Source organism: Apium graveolens, chromosome 7 (genome assembly GCF_009905375.1).
Source record: "Apium graveolens cultivar Ventura chromosome 7, ASM990537v1, whole genome shotgun sequence".
NCBI classification, from domain to species: Eukaryota; Viridiplantae; Streptophyta; class Magnoliopsida; order Apiales; family Apiaceae; genus Apium; species Apium graveolens.
This window is the reverse complement of record NC_133653.1, coordinates 271,499,358-271,514,318: the sequence shown is the minus strand read 5'-3', so window position 1 is coordinate 271,514,318 and position 14,961 is coordinate 271,499,358. Positions and strand designations below refer to the sequence as shown.

Sequence of the window (14,961 nt, the reverse complement as noted above, 5' to 3'; positions counted from 1 at the left end):
GCACAGGCTTGTAAGAGACAAATTGTCCGTGCATTCAATAAAATTGATAGCTTAGATTATACTCCCTCCGTCCCCTATAACGTTTCCTATTTTGACTTCTGACACTATATTCATGATAAACGATGGACTATTAATTTACATCTATTTTATAAGATCAAATATAGTCATGAGTGATCTTGTTGAATTCGTATTTATGAGTAATTTAATACAATAAAATTTTTATATTTAATACTAATACGAAATTAAAGATATTAACAATCAAAAGTGTGCATTGGCAAACGTGTTCAACACAAATAGGAAACGTTTTTAGGGACGGAGGGAGTATCACATAATAACGTAAAATTAATTTTAAAAATTCTAGTTATCTTACTACAAGCCGTTAAGAAACCAGTCTCTCAAAAATTTTAAATTTATAGAGCAACTGATTTTTTAATATGATATTAGAATTCTTGGACTTATGGGCTTTCGAGTGAGGAGGAGTGTTATAATATTAATATAAGATCCTGAAAAGGACATTTCTCTCCCAACTTAAAATTTTAGAGCAACAGTTTCTTAACACAAGCAAGCAAGTGCATATATTACCTTTTCACGATAAGATAAGATGTACACATGTTTTACTTTAAGTTGAGAGACAATTTTCACAAAATTCTTATAAAATTGACTCGATCATTTGACATATACACATTTCAAGGGTATAAAGCTCGAAATTTTGTTTTACTCCGTTGCAACTCCAAAATTCGAGTAATCGTTCGATCTCCAAGTCCTCGTTTTTAACATCTGATCCGGATACTCAATTAAGCACTTATTTAAATCTCAATCATAATTCACCTCCGAAAAAGATTTTTTATGGTGTGTCCAAGGGCACATATTGATCACTAACTCTCATATAAATGGGCTCTTCTTATTGGTGGTTGAATAATAAATGTTAATAGCCCTCTCCATTCACATCATAGCCACCAATAAAAAGAGGCATTTTTATTGAAGTTAGTAACTAATATGGACACACATTAAAAAGACCGTTTTTCAAATACTCGGCTAAGTCAACCGATTTTCAGAACACGTATCCATATATTGCCGTATATTGCCTTGTTTTATATGATGATCATCATTACAATAAAGGAGTTTGAAACAACATTGTCTTTTTGAAAAAACTAGATAAAACGGTTTAGATACAGCGGTGAATAATTCAAGAAGATTCAAATTTCGAGGTGAGGAATGTGAATTTGACTAATACTAGTGGTAGCATCTTTGAGTACTTTGCCGACATCTTTGTGTTGCCAAAACCGAAAGCAAACACAATCCAGCCTTAGGGTTGTCAAATAATGTTACACTGTCATGTACAGTTCTACATCAATTCATGTTTGATCTTGAGCTATGATGGAGTACTACACACTCCCTTCCAGCCGACCGTTTAACCAGGTTGAAAAACAAATAAACGAGCTAAATAATTAACCGATTTGTTTTCGGGCCGCTTCATGATCAGGTTCTTTATATAATTGAATAAAATGTAAAAAAATCTTGAATAATATAAATGGGATGAAAAGAGTATAATAATATCAATATTTGTATGTATTCCACATGATGGTTGTAAAAATCGGTAGTCGGTACTAATCGGTTTAGGTACCGATTAGGAACTAATCGACAAATCAGGGATTAATCAGAATAAAAATCGGATATATTTAAATATTTTAATAATATTTGATATATTTACCTTATTTATTATGAAATATATAATTCAAAAATAATTTATATATATTAATCGGATTTCAAAATTAAATCGGCCAAATATTTTTTAAAAATTAATCGGAGATTTTTAAAAAAATCGAGGATTTTTAAAACACTGATATTATATAATTGTTGTGTACAATATCAAAAGAATATAGTCAACTACAAGTCTACAACCTAGCATACACATCTATACTTCCCTGTCTCATTCATTTCTATACACTTTCCTTTTTCGGATGTCCCATTCAATTTTATACATTTCAAACTTACCAAAAATAGTAAAAAATTTATAATATAAAAATCAACTACACCTACTACTTTCTCCCACTACACTTACTTTATTCATTAAATATTGAATGGTCTCACCATTTTAAACAACTTTATACTTTTTTTTCATTAAATTACACTTTTTTTTCTCTCTCATTTTACTATCTTAACAAAAGTAACATTTTTTTATCATGTTTCTTGTCCTCCATTCCCAAACCATTTGTATACAAATGGCCGAGATGGAGGGAGTACATATTATCACCACAACTAAAATTTCCTGCATTTTTCTTGATTCCTACATAATAATTTCCAACATATTGTGTCATGTATTGATAGTAGCTAGTAGCCCTAGCCTTGCAGTCGAAAAAAAGTACAAAGTATCTTATAGACTCTACATATATCTGTATATATACCTATCTATACACTACACACATATGCTTACAAATACTATTCATGTATATCTACTGCTCTCTTTGTCCCATTCAGTTATATACAGTTTTTTCATTACTCGACACGCATTTATTATAAAATATACTTTCATAAAAAAATTTATTTTTTTAATAAACTCTAAACAACAAATTTTTATTCGGAAGAAAAAAAAATTAAAAACTATTTACGAAACTGTAATTTAAACGAGTCTTAAAATACGTGTCGAGGCCCGTGCCCCTCATATATACTATGTGGGGCCGGAAAAAAGAAAAGAAGAAGAAGCTTAATTGCATTGATTTAATAAAGTACTCCCTCCGTCCCTAAAAACGTTTCCTCTTTATGTTGTACACGTTTGTCAATGCACATTTTTGATCGTTAATATCTTTAATTTCGTATAAGTATTGAATATAAAAATTTCATTGTATTAAAGTACTCAAAAATACGGATCCAACAAAATCACTCATGATTATACTTGATCTTATAGATTAGACGTAAATTAGTAGACAATCGCTTACCGTGAACCGTGAACAGTATTAGAAGTAAAAATAGGAATTGTTTTAGGAGGGAGTAGTGTCCATTATCCAATTGTTTAGGCCAGTACTAGCTACATAAGTACATGATTATTATAGATTGATTAGCAAATAACTTTTCACTGAGATCTGTCTATATCTTTTGTATCTGAAAAGGAGAAAAGAACAAGCACTTTTGAACTTGACCGGTCTTCTGTTTTTTTCCGTTAACTTGTGATAAGAATTAGTGTTGTGTGTAAAAAGCTTCTCATGAGCAGTCCTGTTTGTGAATGATTTTGTTTAAGTATATCATGCAGACTACAAAATCATAGAAAGAATACTCACTTTTGAACTTTTACATTGTTTATAGCTAAAGATTCCGTAAAATAAGCGAGTAAGATATAGTCGTAAATCGGTACAGTTAATTTTGATGTTTGGATTTTTACATTAAGAATGAAAATTTTGGGAAACACTTATCTGGTACTCCCTCCGTCATACTTATTTTTTTATATATTTTTTCTTATGTTTGGCACACATTTTAAAGTTATTATAAAATATAATTTTATAATTTATTTTTAATTTTTTTTCTGTATAAAAATTTAAATATTATATTTTTATTTAAAAAAATATATTTAAAATTATTTAGGTAACCAAATTTTACAGGAATCTCGATCTCCCAGTCTCCTATTATAAAGAACTGGAGGGACGGCGGGAGTACTGTTTAATGGTTCTGGTTCTTCATTTGTTCGGATCGTTGTGATCCGGTCTGAATTTATGGTTTGACGGATTCAATAGACTTCCCGAAAAAATAAAAAATGTCATACGGAAGTTCAAGAGAATAAATTCACCATGTTAATAATTGAGAAATGAGTAGTATAAAGCTGGGTAGTGTCTAATCTTGTGAAGTATAATTTCTTGGTGCATGTAATGCACGAAAACAATACTTCCTCCGTCCCTAAAAACGTTTCCTATTTGTGTTGAACACGTTTGTCAATGCACACTTTTGATTGTTAATATTTTTAATTTCGTATTAGTATTAAATATAAAAACTTTATTGTATTAAAGTACTTATAAATACGAATCTAACAAAATCACTCATGACTATATTTGATCTTATAAATTAAACGTAAATTAGTAATCAATCGCTTACCGTGAACAGTATAAAAAGTCAAAATAGGAAACGTAATATGGATAGAGGGAGTATATACTAATGATATGTTATATATGTATTGTCTCTAGAATTATACATACATGCATATAATACCTAGGTTCCTAAATATTTTCCCAGGCCTCACTGCCTTCAAGTATGTTAAAAACTGTAGCATTATTTGTCTCGCTCCCTTTATAGTGTTGTAGCGATATCTTCTTCACTCGTTTGACCGAATGTCAATAATTCGAGTCTTGTCAAAGGTAAGGTTGGTAGGATGAGTAATTTTAATTAAAGAAAATAATAATTTCTAGCTCTTTTATATCTTTTTATATCTGTGCATGAGATTAATTATTTCTCACTCTTATATTGACAGGTCTCACCTGGTCCAACATAGTCATAGATAGTAGCTATAGCATATACATAGATACATACACACACAACCCTATACAGTAGTATAATGTTAAACAGGTCTCAGAGAGATGAGAGGGAGGGGAGAGGAGGGGAGAGGGGGGGGGGGGGAGAGAGAGAGAGAGAGAGAGAGAGAGAGAGAGATTTGATGAGATATGGAAAGCTCAGTTGTTCCATTTCTAGCCTTTTTTAACCTTGGAACAAGTGAATAAGAAGACCTTGGAAAAATTGTCAAAATTTCACTGTGATTGCACGGATCCATACCTAGCCCAGTACAGAAACACTGAATCGAATTCAATTGTCTTGAATCTCTATGCAGGATCTTCTGTCTTTTCAATCAAATGCCACTCCTTATATTGTTTTGGTAAATAAAGCAAATCTTTTAATAATTTTTACTTTTACATGCCCAAGATTAGCTAGGTTTTAGAAAAAGAATATTCCCAGTACCCCTGGCTATTTATAGTTTTAAAACCTTGTTTTGGACGCCAAAAGAAAAATCCATCAACTTATCTACTCTCATAGAATTATTGTTTTTAGCTGCATCTAAATGGCAAAAAATAGTACATTTATAATTTGCACCGCTTCCCGTTCATCCAGGCTGTTGATTTCCGGTTTCGGGTTTCGGATGGTGTTCATGCATGTAAACAAGTCATTTTCTGATAGGGTTAAATATCAAAGTGGTTACTTAACTGAAACTTATATATCACTTTAATCATGAAACTTAACTGGGTATCATTTGAGTCACTAAAGTTATAATAAACATCAAACAGATACCACAAAATATGTGCTCGAGGATTAAAAATTATTTTATGGAGTTCTAAACATTTTTCTTAAATTCTATTACAACCAAATGAAAAGTGATGAATTTATAGTATTTTAGATTATGTAGTGAGATTTTTAAAAATTTATCCACTAATTATTTTTATTTAAATAAAGAAAATGATTACAAAAATAAACATAAATAGTAGATAATTCTTTAAAAATCTTATTATATTATATAAAATACTAGAATTCATATATTTGCATTTGGTTGTAACGGAATTTAAGAAAAATATATAGAACTCCATAAAATAATTTTTAATTCTCGAACACATATTTTGAGGTATCCGTTTGATATTTTATTATAACTTTAGTGATTTAAATGATATCCCGTTAAGTTTAATAATTAAACTAATATATGACATTCAGTTGAGTGACCACTTTGATATTTAACACTTTTCTGATACAGCTAAAGTCATTTATTTAAGCTAAAATTACATACAGGTATACACACAGAATTTTGTGTGTTGTCAAAGAAGGGGCATGCATTATGAGGTGATGATATATATAGGAGTAAATTAATAATTTGTTAGGTTTGTCTTTCATGTAGACAAATAGGATGGGAATGACACATGAACCCTAAAACAATATATGCAGTAGCCACTGTCAAACATCTAGGGTCCTGCATCTTCTTTAATTTAATGCTGTTTGTCATCTTATTTATTGTACATTTAGTTTACCCCCTCCTTTTTTATGGTTTCAAACAGTCCTGCATCAAAATAGTCAGTCATCTTCAATTTTTTTTATGGTAACTGACCGCAGCCGCTATCCTTGAAATGCGTATTGGGTAAATCCTATGGTCTCCTGCAAATTACGTGAACCAAGTTAAACTGTATTTAAGCGACATGTTCTATGCTCTGACTCGGGAGGCATAATTATAAATTTTTCTCCCATGGGATTCGAACATGTGACCAAAATGATAGTTATCCACTTTTTAATCAACTGAGTCAAAATATTATATGGTAATTGAACATTTTTTTTTTCAAAAACCGTTGATAAATCGGTTAAAGATATCTGATCGATTTGATAAATCATGATAAGTTATTTAATTTTTTAAAAATTGTCAAAAAATCACATATCGGTAACTCAACTAGTTAGTTCCGATTTCGAAACCTGTAAACATGACTTGGACCAGTTCCGTTAAACAAATCGTTCAATTTGTTATACAATATTCTTTTTTTATATTTACTCCCATGAGTATTTGACATATGAGCTAGTGAAATGAGAAGGATTTCAATGAAGATGGTGAAAATTGTTAATTTGTACAACTTAAATAGCAATGCGACGTAATCCGAAATTAATCCCAAAATCTTTTCCCAATAACACGTGGCGTGTTTTTATTTGTGGACTCATATCTATGCATGAGGCGCCCATAACAGTTCTTATGAAATAACCAATAAAATAATGACAACTAAGCATTCGGGAACGGTTTTGGGAACCGTTTTGAGGACTTTAGTATTTCTCCAACTTAAATTGGGCATTTAGAGTTTAATACAAGTTAAAAAGAAATATTATATCTTCATTTAGGTTTCATTTTAAAATTATTTGAAATACTCTTTTTTTTTCTTTTTTAGGCATCATTTCAAGTTAGTATTTTGATTCCAATAATTCATATTAACTCGTTTTTACACAACTGATTCAAAGAGAAAAATGGAATTGGCATGGGCCTGAGCTGTAATGCATTTGTTGTTGGATCTGCAGGTACTTGAAAGTTAAAGACCTTTGATAATGGGCCGTCTGGGCCTTGGGCCGTGGACTAGTCAAAAACTTTTCCCAAGTAGTGTAATTTCCTCCATATGTGGACTAAGACAGATATTCCGACAGAGAATCTTTTAATCCGACATTTTTGGTGTTTTCTTGGAAAATCAATATTCTTATGCACACTTTTGTAGGCATGAAATTTTAGTTTTTTTCCATATTAGGTATTCGGAAAAAATTAATTTTTTATCGCCATGAAATTCGTATGGTTGCACGCAGAATTTCTAACACATTATTTTTATTATATAATCCAAAATTGCTTTAACAAGGGGGATAAATCAGTGTGATTTACAGATAAATCTCGATAAATTAATAATCTTGATGAAATAATAATTTTTTAAGATTCAATCTCGGACCTTTTAATATAAATTAATAATTCGCCCGTAATAATTAACTCAATTGGTTAAATAGAGGATAAATATCCTATTGGTCACATGTTCGAATCAGAGGAGAATTTGTGATTATGCCACCTGAGCAGTCGCTTAAATGCGGTTCACCTTGGTTCACGACTATTTGCGTGAGCTTAGTGTGCACCCGAATGGTATTAGACTAGCAGTTGCGGGTTTTTTAAAATAAAAAAATAATAATAATTCGAAAGATTTATAAGATAATAATTTTTTATTAAATAAGTCCCACATATTTGGAGGTTTACTTTTAAAATAAGATGCTAATGCAACTTGTTTTCTTTTGAAATTGATTTGTCCCATAAATTCATTTTGTATCGATAAATTAATAAATTATTAATTTTTTTGATTAAATAATATTTTAATTAATTAATATTTATTTCTAGTTTCAAAAATATTAATTTATGAAGGTTTACCTATACAAAAAATATTAAAATATATATTATTTTAAAAAGTAATACCAAATGAGATTTCAAAAAATTAAATCAAAAACATTTTAGAAAAAAAAGATACTTACTATGTCTCCTCATTTTTTTACAGTTTTTTTTAATGCGTACCTCCCATTTATTTACATTCTAAAAGTGTTTTAAAATAATAAAATATTATAATAAATTTAACTCACATTTTCTTATTTTTATTATTAATCTATATTTCTTTTAATTTCCTAATAAGACGGTAGAAGTGAAAAGAGTAACAATAATAACTCAATTATAAGAGAGAGAGAGAGAAGTAGTAGTAAGAAAAATACTCTTTCCGTCCCAAAATCATCTTCTCGTTTTGACTTTTCGTAATGTTGTAAACGATTGACTATTAATTTATGTCTAATCTATAAGATCAAACATAGTCATTAGTGATTTTGTTGGATTCGTATTTATGAGTACTTTAATACAATAAAATTTTTATATTTAATATTAATATAAAATTAAAAATATTAACAATTAAAAATATGCATTGGAAACGGAGGGAGTAAGAAAGTGCAGCAAGTCATGGATTCCCTTGCAACATGTGAGTTTTGGTACTACAAGTACAAAATCATTAGGGTTAGATACAACTTGTTTTCTTACAAATTCTTATTGATCTTAGATCTGTTTTCAAATAAAATTTAGGCATAAATCAAATTAATTTATAATTTGAATAATTTCTCGTATTCAAATTTTAACATCAAAATTAAGTACACATGCCCCTAACCTTCTTTTAAATTTGTTTTTAAATCATAGTTACGAGTGAAATTGACCCGGACATTTTTGAATATAAAAGCGGCGAGATTTTATTCGAAATTTTAACTACTTGGTTATATTCGGTTCGAATTCGATTTTTTTTAAAAAATTCTCTGATCATATTCGGTTCAAGTTCGATAACTAATATTCATATTCGATTCGAGTCAAAATTCGAACGAATAATGACATGAGAATATTCGGCTCGAAATGTATTCAAATACCGAGTCCTAACTCGAATTCATTTAAATTTTATACCAAAATAAGTAAAATTCAATTTTTAAATTCGATTTTTAACGAGCGGATCCGGTTCGAATCTGGATTACTCGGATTCGTTTTCAACCGTAACCATTCGGTGATTGGGTGGCGAGTGCAGACAACTATTTCCCACTCAACCCTCTGACACTCCTCGAGTTTTGTGCAGCTTTGTGCTTTTTCCTTTCCCGCTATTAATAATTCCCCTAAATTTGTTTCTTCACTTTAATTTTTTTATTGAAATTGAATAAAATAAGATCGTGAATTGTTCAACTGTAACAAATTTCAGAAATAAACACAAGCAATTCTTTTAGAGCAAACTATAGTCATCCTTTTGTAAAAATAAATATAACATTTTTTATTTTAATGAGTATATATGTAATAATATATGTTTTATATTGACTACGATTTCATAAACCGATTTCGATCGAAACTGATTTCGATCGAGAACGATCGAAATCGCAAATTTCACGCCGACCATGTTTTGTGTTTTTGTGTTATAATTTTATGTTGATGATGCTTAATTGATTTAAAATTAATTATTGTATATTATATTTCATATTAAAATTAAAATTTTCAAAATCTTAAAAATATTTAACTATTTCTTACCGTGGTTCTTAAAATCGGTCTATTTTTCAAAAATCACTGATAAATCTCTCGAAAACCGGTAAAAAATATTTGTATGATTTTACCGATTCCCGATAAATCACCGATAAATTATTCAATTTTTTAAAAATCATCCGATAAATTATAAATCAGTAGCTTAACCTAATACTTCCGATTTTCGAAATCCGTAACTATATTTCTTAAAAAACCCCATGAGAGGTCAAAATGTACTCCAAATACAATTTTCATTTTCCAACATCCCAACTCCTTTTCACCCAAAAATTCACCCTGGCCCCACTCAAATTTCACAAACTTCACTCACACAAATCACACTCTCTCCAACAAAAAACAAGATTTACCATTCCAACAAAACACACTGACACTATAACCCTCACTCACTTTTCCAAAACACTGTCCAAAAACACACACAAAACACACACACACTATCAAGAATCAAGATCTTTCTCATCTTCAACAAACAAGAAAGCAATGCTGCTCTTCAGATCTCTCTCCTCTCTCCTTTTTCTCTCCCTCTTTGCTCTCCACATTTCAGGTAATCTCTCTAAAGCCTTCTTTTAAATCTACCATCTTTTTACATTTACACATGTTCACACACACACTCACACACACATAAATGCACATTAAAATCTTGTAAAATCTTTCACCCTAACAACTTTTTCACCTAAAAATTTGATTTTTACCACAAAATATGAAATATTTTTTCTGGGTTGTGTTTAGTACTACTTATAGTGTAAAATCTTTAGGGTTCTTGGCATTATCTTCCCAAAGATGTAATAAAAATTTTTTTTAAAAAAAACAATCTTTTAGTTCTGCTTTATCACATATTGTTGTCCCAAAAATGTCAACTTTAGCCTAATTTTTCTACCAAGAATGTGAAAATGCTACATTTTTTAGTTGTGTTTTAGTACTTCCTTAGAGAAGAAACATACCCGGTATATCTTGCTCGGTAGTAGTAAAGATTTTTTCCGTAAAGAACCGTGCTCCCTCCAATTTATGTAAAATTATATTATAGTTTGGCTATTTTAAATCACTAGTACTTGCCTCTTGGTTTACGGGATGTCGAGAGTTCGAAATATAGATACGGGTGTGTGAGTGTTTAACTTAGAAAAGTTCTTATAATTGCTTTTAAAATGTTAGTGGTTTATTTTCTTGAAATTGTGTTTTATTACTTGTACTTGATTATCTTTATCCCCTAATTTTACTTGGCAAATAGATTGATTTAAATCTTGGTTTAGTGTTAATTTATATTTTTGTTTTGTGTAATGAAGTTAAGATGTGTTTGTTGATTTGATTCAGCAACATCAATAACTCTGTACAACAAGTGCAGCCACCCAGTGTGGCCTGGAATTCAGCCTGGTGCAGGCAAGCCAATCTTGGCGCGAGGCGGATTCAAACTCCTTCCGAGAAAGACTTATACTCTGCAGCTTCCTCCAGCGTGGTCTGGCCGTATATGGGGCAGGCATGGTTGTGCTTTTGATGCTCATGGTCGTGGAAAATGCGCCACTGGTGACTGCGGTGGAGCCCTTTTCTGTAATGGCATTGGTGGCACACCTCCAGCGACACTTGCTGAGATTACGCTGGGGGCTGAACAGGATTTCTATGATGTGAGCCTTGTTGATGGCTACAACTTGGCCATTTCTATTACACCTTATAAGGGCTCGGGTAAATGTACCTATGCTGGATGTGTTAGCGATCTCAATATGATGTGCCCTGTTGGACTTCAGGTAAGATATATCAAACACATACATTCTTTTAGGTGATGGTCATTTGCACATCTAAAGTGATTTTAAATATTCAATACTCACAGCATCGTGTTATTAAAACTTGGAAGCTCAGCCTATCGTTACCAAGAGATTAGGAGTATCTGCTAAATTACAATGCACTTGTATATATCCTTGACAATTGACATATACATTGTAAATTTTAGCTCTTCGAGTATATTGATAGTCAACAAATGCTATTGAAATTTATGAAAAAATTTGTGGTGCTTTAGAATGACAATGGATATGCTACTACGGGCACTAACATAAATTTGTGTATGTTATAGGTTCGGTCTCATGACAAACGCCAAGTGGTGGCGTGCAAAAGTGCTTGCTTTGCCTTCAACTCACCAAGGTACTGTTGCACAGGCAGCTTTGGGAGTCCACAATCGTGCAAGCCGACAGCTTACTCAAGGATCTTCAAGACAGCATGTCCACGGGCTTACTCTTATGCTTATGATGATCCTACCAGTATTGCTACTTGCACTGGTGGAAGTTATTTCCTCACATTCTGCCCTCACCATTAGCCTACTCAGTTCCGTCTACTTATATATTTTGAGTATTGCTTTACTTTGAGGACACACTTTTATTAAATTTGAATCTGGTTATGAACCAGAACTACTGGTATTGTTTGTAATTGTACCAGTTATTAGTATTGGATGGTGCACGTTTTAGTGGATTAATTTAGCAATTAGCATTATGATGCATGTTTTCTGGCTGAAGAATGAATGCTCTGTTGTACTTTGAGAAGGAATTCAATGTTTAAAAACTACAGGCCAGCCTGTTTTTCTACTGCAACTTATTATCTCTGCTAGCTTCTATATCTTCTCATGTCTGGTCCATCCGGTGTTAGGTCTTATATTTGACCTTAACCGGAAACAAAATATATGGAAAACACATTGGGGAATCTGAGATCACTTGTACATTTTCCGAGCTTTGTTTCTGAGAATGCTCTTATATGGTCCTCGTAAAACAGTGGTAGTTTTACGAGGGCGTATCTGTCTGTCACAAGAAGGGATCCGACTATCTCAGTTGTATACTTGCGGTCATTGTAGGCTTGTCTTGTAAGGTAATGCTGTAGGATCTTTGTCAAGAGTCTAAACTTTTGAAGGCCAGAAACACTCCTGGAGTTAATGCAAGTGTTTGGAGAGAATGCTTGGTGATCAAAAGTTTGCATTGTAATTTTCTTATACAGCAATTAGGAGAGGGTAATCTTTGCTGTAGATACACTTGTATCTGCAAGAGAAGTGGCAATTGAACTGTGCAATGCAGTTCAAGTTCTCAGTTTCATAGACTAGAAAATGTGGTAAGGGGTTAAATTTTATACTCTTAAATTAAGTTTTGAGTATTGACCAAGCCTACTTTCATAATAGCAACAATCTTTACTCACTTTAAATTGTAAAACTTGATACATCCAACTATTTATTTGCAGGGGAGTATCCAGTAAAGGTCACTGGAAACACGTATCCCAATTTTTTATTTTTTTTATTTATGTTTTTCACTTTTTTTAAAAATATATGAAAGTACTCTCTCAATTACTTAAAATTTGTCAAGTGTTCCCCTGAACGGAAATTCATGGAGGCACTCCTGTTTACGTGAAACCTTTCAAGAAAAAATTAATCTCTATTAATCACTTATGGACCCTTAAATCATCAACATTTGTTAGACCGGTTATGTCGTAACAACAAAACGTCCGTAATTCACCAATTAAATAATTATATAATACGCTCTAAATTTTAAAACTTGATCCATCCAACTATTTTCTAGTAAAGGGCACCGGTGAACATGTAACCTCCCATAAAATCAAATTTTACGTTTTTCACCAATAATTATTTTAAAAATATATGAAAGTGCTCTCTTAAAATTCAAAAATATAAATGTATTTACTTAAAATTTATCTAATAATCTCCTAAACGGAAATTCCTGGAGCCACGCCTGTTCACGTGAAACCTTTCAAAAAAAATTAATCTCTATTAATCACTTATGACCCCTTAAGTTATTAACACTTATTGGACCGGTTATGTCGTAACGAGAAAACGTCCATGATTCATCAATCAAATAATTATATAAGACGCTCTAAGTAATGTGAGAAAAGTATTTGCCGCAAATTTTATACAATGGTCAATTACAGAAATTTAAATACGTCAACCGACGCAGAAGAGAGGCAAAGCACTATTGATTTCTGTCAAATGTTGTAGACAAAATGTTTGACATACATTTCGGCTGCTAAAAAGATTGATAAAGAAGTCACTGGACCGGATCAAAAACAAAACCAGTCTAGAAGCCCAACTAAGTCTAAAGTGGACCGTTGAGTATTCTATTTGAATCCATTAAATAATCAAACGCGGCTCGCTACGCGGTAAAGGTTACACGTATATTATTAGTACTAGTCGGTGTTACATATTTCAGAAATCGGAACTATTCGGTTGAGGTACCGATTTACGATTTATCGGATGATTTTTAAAAAATCGAATGGTTTATCGGCGAATTTTAGGAAATCGGTCAAATCGGACAAATATTTTCGACCGATTTTTGAGCGATTTATCGGCGATTTTTAAAAAATCGGTCGATTTCTATAATAGAGGTATTAGTAGACTAGTAATATCATTTTAACTGACATAAACAAATTATATACTTCTGAAATAATATAATTTCAGAAATATCTTAATTTATATATAACATAATTTAATTTAGCTACTTCCAATTTTTAAATATTTGTCAAATAATTAGGATTCCGGACCTTCCTTAAAATTAAAAACAATTGCATAAAATTATAAAAAAATTAAATTTGAATAGTAGTAGCAATCAATCATGAATCAATAATTTTATTGTTTCAACTGTAACAACCACTTGCAAGTTGCAACCCTTACCAGTTACCTCTCTCTTCTATAAATAATCTATAAAATCTCGCTCCCAATTTCAACCCCCACACAAATCTCTCCCATACAAATCTCTCCCATCTCTCTCTCTCTCTCCCACCTCTCTCTCTCTCTCTCCCTCTCTCTCCCACATCTCTCTCTCTCAATCTCTCCCATCTCTCTCTCTCTCTCACTCTCAATCTCTTTCTCTCAATGGCAAGCATTACAGACACCTCAAAAACCTCCACACTCTCCTCCTCTCTCCACCTCCACGACCTCGCCGACATCACACGCGTCTTCCACAAATTCGACGCCAACTCCGACGGCAAAATCTCCGCCGCCGAACTATCCGCCGTCATCCTCACTCTCAACTCCTCCACCTCTCCCGCCGAAATCGCCGCCATGATGACCGAAATCGACGCCGATCGCGACGGTTTCATCAGCCTCGACGAATTCGCCGGCTTCTTATCGGCCGGATCCGACAATGTCGAGGGAGAATTGAGAGAGGCGTTCGAATTGTACGATATAAACAAGAACGGACTTATTTCGAGCTCGGAATTGGGAGAGATCTTGTCGAGAATCGGAGAGAATGTTACGGAGAAGGATTGTGTGAGGATGATCGAAAGTGTTGATGAAGATGGAGATGGATTTGTGAATTTTGAAGAGTTTAAGACTATGATGAGTCGGAATAATTCAAGCGTTAATACTCCCTCCGTTCCTTAATACTTGTCGCAAAACGATAATATTTTGTCGTCCGATTGTAGAAATTAGTGGCTAA

General features: G+C 32.1%; 2 protein-coding genes across 2 annotated transcripts; both read left to right on the top strand.

The window, feature by feature from the left end:
* The first annotated feature begins 9,892 nt into the window (after positions 1 to 9,892).
* LOC141670418 (thaumatin-like protein) lies at positions 9,893 to 12,123 on the top strand. The gene is made up of 3 exons (XM_074476249.1): positions 9,893 to 10,097; positions 10,862 to 11,289; positions 11,613 to 12,123. Exons 1-3 carry the CDS (start codon positions 10,034 to 10,036, stop codon positions 11,850 to 11,852), a joined length of 732 nt encoding a protein of 243 aa, XP_074332350.1. The 5' UTR covers positions 9,893 to 10,033; the 3' UTR covers positions 11,853 to 12,123.
* Positions 12,124 to 14,585: 2,462 nt separating this feature from the next.
* Positions 14,586 to 14,906, top strand: LOC141674974 (calcium-binding allergen Ole e 8-like). Its single transcript, XM_074481677.1, has one exon. It carries the CDS (start codon positions 14,586 to 14,588, stop codon positions 14,904 to 14,906), a length of 321 nt encoding a protein of 106 aa, XP_074337778.1.
* The last annotated feature ends 55 nt before the right edge of the window (positions 14,907 to 14,961 follow it).